This window comes from Notothenia rossii (assembly GCF_949606895.1).
Source record: "Notothenia rossii genome assembly, chromosome: 1".
In the NCBI taxonomy this organism is placed as follows: Eukaryota; Metazoa; Chordata; class Actinopteri; order Perciformes; family Nototheniidae; genus Notothenia; species Notothenia rossii.
In genome coordinates, this window is record NC_136912.1 from 32,970,382 (window position 1) to 32,976,350 (window position 5,969).

General features: G+C 42.5%; 1 protein-coding gene across 1 annotated transcript; it reads left to right on the forward strand.

The window, feature by feature from the left end:
* The first annotated feature begins 459 nt into the window (after positions 1 to 459).
* Positions 460 to 4,716, forward strand: adra2c (adrenoceptor alpha 2C). Its single transcript, XM_079666703.1, has one exon. It carries the CDS (start codon positions 733 to 735, stop codon positions 2,080 to 2,082), a length of 1,350 nt encoding a protein of 449 aa, XP_079522829.1. The 5' UTR covers positions 460 to 732; the 3' UTR covers positions 2,083 to 4,716.
* The last annotated feature ends 1,253 nt before the right edge of the window (positions 4,717 to 5,969 follow it).

Below are 5,969 nucleotides of genomic sequence, written 5' to 3' on the forward strand. Positions count from 1 at the left end.
TGGTGCGGCACTCTGCAGCTGTCAGTCTGTGCGTATTGACAGCCCCTAGAGCTCCTGCTGACTTTGTACATTATAATGGACGCGAGCGCGCACTCATACTGAAACAGACCTCCAATAGTTAAATCAGAAGAGAGCGAGTCAGTGATGGGCTGCTGTCCGATCTGTAACTGTCAGCAACTAATCTTACACTACAGACAAACAGGACACACGCAACGCAAATGTTCCTCCAGTAGCAACCTACACTAATATCATGAATTTCTCCTAAATACATGATCAAATATAAAACAACAGTTGAATCATGTAGTCGGATTATTTAACTGTTTTCTCTTCCGCATCGCCACTGTCTTTTCTCAGCGCAGCGGATCGTTTCTAGTTTTTTTCTAATGTAAAAAAAAGAAAAAAAGACACGTGGTTGTTACAAACCTCTCAGGACACAGCGGGGACGCGGAGGTGGAGAGATGTGGGCACAGTCAGAATGGGAGAGGACGCGTTGAGGAGGGAGCCTTCTCTTACTATGGACATTCAGCTGCGGAGCAGCCTGCATATTTTTGGAATAAGGACTTAACATACTTTGCATATCGCCTTCTCTCTCTCTCTCTCTCTCTCACTCTTTTGTTCTAAAGGAGAGACTTGCGTGCATGGAGATGGAAGATCGCAGGTGAGGAGAAGAAAGGAAAAAGGACATGTACAGTATACGTGCTGAGGTCGTTCCTTGACTAAAAACAAGCAAAAATGGATTTTTTAAATAGATCCAGCTTGGAGGACGGAATGGAGGCAGAAAATATCTCCTCTAATTCCACATCTTTGAGTCAGTACAGCCAGCTTGCTATCTGGGGTCTGGCCGGACTTGTCAGCTTTCTCATTTTGTTTACAATAGTGGGGAACGTCCTCGTTGTAATCGCCGTTTTAACGAGCAGAGCTCTAAAACCACCCCAGAATCTTTTTCTCGTCTCCCTCGCCAGTGCAGACATACTGGTGGCCACACTGGTCATGCCCTTTTCTCTGGCAAATGAACTTATGGGCTACTGGTTTTTTGGTAAAATCTGGTGTGACATTTATCTGGCTCTGGACGTTTTATTCTGCACCTCTTCAATTGTTCACCTGTGTGCCATCAGTTTGGACAGGTACTGGTCAGTGACACAGGCATTAGAGTACAACTTAAAGAGAACACCTAAAAGAGTTAAAGGCATGATTGTGGTGGTGTGGTTGATTTCAGCCGTCATCTCCTTCCCACCACTGATATCAATGGACAGGAGCAGCAATGAGGCCAGTCCCACGTGTATCCTGAACGATGAGACCTGGTACATCCTCTACTCCAGTATCGGATCATTTTTCGCCCCCTGTGTCATCATGATCCTGGTCTATATTCGGATATACCAAGTGGCAAAGAACAGGACCAGAACGATGTCGGGGAAGAAGAGAGATGTGGACTCCCCGCTCGAGAATGGAATGGACCAAGCCGAATCAGGAAGAGGCGGGTCAGTAAAGTCCAACAGGGAAAGCATAAAGGACCAAGAACGTGAGAATGGACATTGCAAAGAGCATGCAGTCGGATCCCCTCTTCCAAATGAGCCCAAACATCCGCAAACGGACCATGATGATGACTACGAAGATAGCAGCTCGTCGGACGAGAAACCTAAGAAAAGTACCAATTCCTCCAAACATCAACGTGATGAAAGAAAGGACAGGAAGTCCAGCCGCAAAAGCAGCTCCGCCTCCAAATACTCCAGCAGGAAGTCGCGTTCCAGCTCCAAATCCATGGAGCTTTTCTCATCTCGCCGCAAACGCCGGAGCACCGTCAACCGCAATAAAGCCTCTGCCGCTAGAGAAAAGCGATTCACTTTCGTCCTTGCCGTCGTCATGGGCGTTTTCGTCTTGTGCTGGTTCCCGTTCTTCTTCTCTTACAGCCTGTACGGGATCTGCCGGGAGCCATGTGAGATCCCTGAGACGCTGTTCAAGTTCTTTTTCTGGATTGGCTACTGTAACAGTTCGCTAAACCCGGTTATCTACACCATCTTCAACCAGGATTTCCGTAGAGCCTTCCAGAAGATCCTCTGTAAGTCATGGAAACGCTCTTTCTGAATGCTCTCTGTATGGGGCTGTAATAGAAACTTTACCCTGCAGATAAATTCAAACTGTTCTGAGCTGTATGATAAAGTGCTGGCCTGAAGGGAGAGGGGGGCTTAAACACCTTTACTTTCAGGGATTGCTGCTAGATTTGAATGATCGATTTAACTAAGGTGTTCGAAAAGGTATTAACATATTAGAGTAAGCTCTTACTCACTGAGGCGGCTTTAATTCAACGCCATTCAGGCTGCTGTAGGATTGACGTGGGCTTTCTGCTAATTTCCCCCTTCCCATTGACTTTTTCTCCCTTCATTGTCATACAAAAAACGGACTCTTAACAGTAACTGTGATGCATGCACGCCTCAGTTGCTGCACTCGGATGATCCGCACTGGATGGCGATGGGTTTACAAAGACACTTTATTTCAAATATGGCCTCATTCTCTGAATATAATGCGAAAGCCATGACAATCTTTGCAACCTTGACAACCGTTGCTTATGACGTTCTTCTGTCTCACTGTCACGTCACTCTGTTTCTCTTTTCCTTTGTATTACGTTACACTGTCAACATGAGGACCAATGGGACGAAGGGGCTCCTTGCTTACTGTTTCAGTAGCAAAACAGTTTCACAAAAAAAAGAAAGAAAAAGTAATCCTCCAAAAAAAAAGTCATATCTGCTTTAGTGTGTTCGGAGTTCAAAATGGTCTAACCAGTTTAAGCAGTTTACTTTTATCAGCACATGTGTTGTAACATGAGGTTGGGACTTAATCTGGATACAGTGGCATGTACAGTTGAGTGGAATCACGGACAAATACCTCTCCCTGGCATAAGTATACATCTTCTACTCCCCTCTGAGAAGAAAGATAGAAAACAGAGGTACTGCTGAGCCACATGGGCACCTACTGAAGCTTTCACTATGTGTGTGTGTTTGTTTGTGAGCGTGTGTGTGTGTGTGTGTGTGTGTGTGTGTGTGTGTGTGTGTGTGTGTGTGTGTGTGTGTGTGTGTGTGTGTGTGTGTGTGTGTGTGTGTGTGTGTGTGTGTGTGTGTGTGTGTGTGTGTGTGTGTGTGTGTGTGTGTGTGTGGAAGAGAAAGATAGGAAAAGGTGTATAACAGTGAAACTCTGTGGTGATGAAGTGAGCATGAGAGTGTATCGCATCGTATTCCTACTGCCAGTTTTTGATTGTGTGTGTGTGCGTCTGTGTGTGTGTGTGTGCGTCTGTGTGTGTGTGTGTGTGTGTGTGTGTGTGTGTGTGTGTGTGTGTGTGTGTGTGTCTCTTGTGTGTGTGTATAACCTGTTTCTGTGTGTCTCTCTATTTTCCACCATCCTCTTTTCTGCCCTTGCATCCACAAAAAGCACTTAGCCACAGTAAAAACCAAACATCTTATCACTCTTTTCTAATGTATGCTGCTCACACACACATACACATTAATAATATTATACAAGACATTAAAGTGACATATATACGGTCAGTATTTCATCTTTACATTTATAGCCTGAAGGGCTGATGCTTTTATGCCTTGCTTGTAAATAATTGAAACAGTACAGTATTATTGTGTGGCTCCTCATAATCACAAATGCATCAATATGATAACAATGTATTGTTTGTATATTGAACAAAGCTTTGAAAGGTTTTCATGTTACACCGTCCTGTCTATTTTCTAAAAGAGCAAGTGTTTACTTCTCTGCTTTGAGCACATTCAAAAGATCAAATAAAGAGATTACTTCAACTGTCGTTTTGAAAACAACATGACCGGATTCTTCGTTATCTGTATTAATGGTTGTTTTATATAGCCGCGCCAATTATGTTCATTTATTAATCTGTACTGTATGATGTTGTTATTCCTGTTTAAGAGCATTAGCAAAGAAAAATCCACTCTAACTAATGTTATAAAAAGTAAAATTATATCAATGACATTTCCACTTTTAAGGGACAGTTTGGATTTTACATGAGGGTTGTATGAGGCACTTAATCAGTGTCAGTCTAATATCAACAGGAGATGAAGGTTGGAGCCATATTGGAAAAACAGACAGGAGTACCACAACAGAAGTAAAGCAACATACTGCTGTGGAAGGGGGCAGCAGCAAAATGTATGAGTGTATCAGTTTAAGTAAATATCAGATAGCCCTTTCCGGCGAGGAACTGAAGCCATTATTTATGCCCTTTTCAAAACCACCAGACTCCATTGAAAAACAAGTACCCTTTCATCAAACAGCAGTTGCTGTTCTACTGCTGCCTTAATCGATTGGTTTGTTTGTGGTAATGTTTGACTTCAATTCATCTGAACTAACCTTTTGAAAAGTAATTCAGCTCCCTTTATTCAAAGTGGTTACATGAATACAAACTTTACATTAAGACTCAACCAGATTTTCGTTTGAACTAAGATGACGTTAGAGAAAATGTCATTAAACAATTTTAGAAAATGACAGGTGCTTTTAATGAAGGGGTATTTGAGCTCCTTTGTTTAGGGTTAGATTTGGGAACCACTTATTTACACCATAAATAATTTATTTAAAAATCATCCGTAGAATGGCAGATAATACCATTTCAGGATTCTACAATGAAAGAAAGGGGTGGATCTTTTCTCTCGATCTGTCTATTTAACGGATCCTTAGATACATTGTTCATCTTACATTTTTATATATAAAGTTGGTACAAATGTTCCAGGTCTTATACAAATGAATCCTTGTTGATTGGTTGAAACAGCAGTGCTTCTATCAACTTGTGAACATGGTGACGGGATGAAGAGTTTGGATTTGACTGTAGATGTAAAGTTTATAATAATACTCAGATAAAAAGCTGAACAGACAAAAGCGATCTTAACATCGTACACAACAACGTGATCAAACCCTGAATCAGTCTCAAAACGAAGACTTCTAGGAGTTCCACTCTGCTTGCAAAATTATTTTGACAAATCTTGTATTATCTACCCAGATTTGGTTTTGCTGTTAAAATTACAAAACTACTCTTTCCTTTTCAGAAACAGCTCTGGCTCCCCTGTTGTCTGAGACACTGTAGCTGCACACAATATCATTTCTTTCCTGCTAGGGATTCATTTTCTCCAGAGATGTAACTGCTTTGTGTTTCAACTACACTACATTTGCACGGAGTAGTACCCAGGAGTGCTTCCACAAAGCCTGATGGGTGGTTAGGAATGAAGTGCGTGGTTGCATCAAATTAAATAAAGAGCACTTCAATTGTGTTCATCATGCTACTTCTGCACCTGAGTTCTCGTGAGTAGCATCAATAAGAATGACTGGCTAACCTCTACATTACTATCCTTCTGTAATGAAAATTGCTTCTGTGTTCAGCACCTGTGGCTTAATGCACCAGGTAAGGGATTCATAAAGAGGGGTTAGCTGCCTCAGCTTTTACTGAAATGGTGTATGTGGAAAATGTTCAATTATGTGTGGGCTGGGAAAACCATCTCGTCCGAGAACCTAACATCAGATTTTGGTCTGAGTTTACCAGGAAGTGATAATAACCTGATAATGTCCACTGACCCAGACAAGCCATATAACACAGCCCTGCTCTCTCTATGTGCCTCATGTGGATTCTTTCCTCCTCTGAAAGCTGACTGAGTTTGCCTCCATGATGAAGCAAACATGGATTCTGTCATTGCCGCCCCTCCCTCATCAAAGAGCTTGCTGCGTCAGCGGGTCGCATCCTGGCGGTTTGTTCCTCTGCTGCGGATGTGAAGCTACACGATCAGAAAAATGCACAGATGGAGATGCAGCCTGCACTGTCATAACTCATGTCCCCTTTTAACTCGGGCCTTTGAAGATGCTCCTGGGCTTAATGGGCAAATGAAGAGAGCTGAATTCAATCTTTCTTCATCATCAGCAGCACGTATATTAACGTGTTTACCTTGTTTATTTGAGAGTGTGTCTATTGTGGAGTGTGA

Coding starts and splice junctions, on each gene's coding strand:
- adra2c (XM_079666703.1), top strand. CDS start 733: ATGGATTTTTTAAATAGATCCAGCTTGGAGGACGGAATGGAGGCAGAA.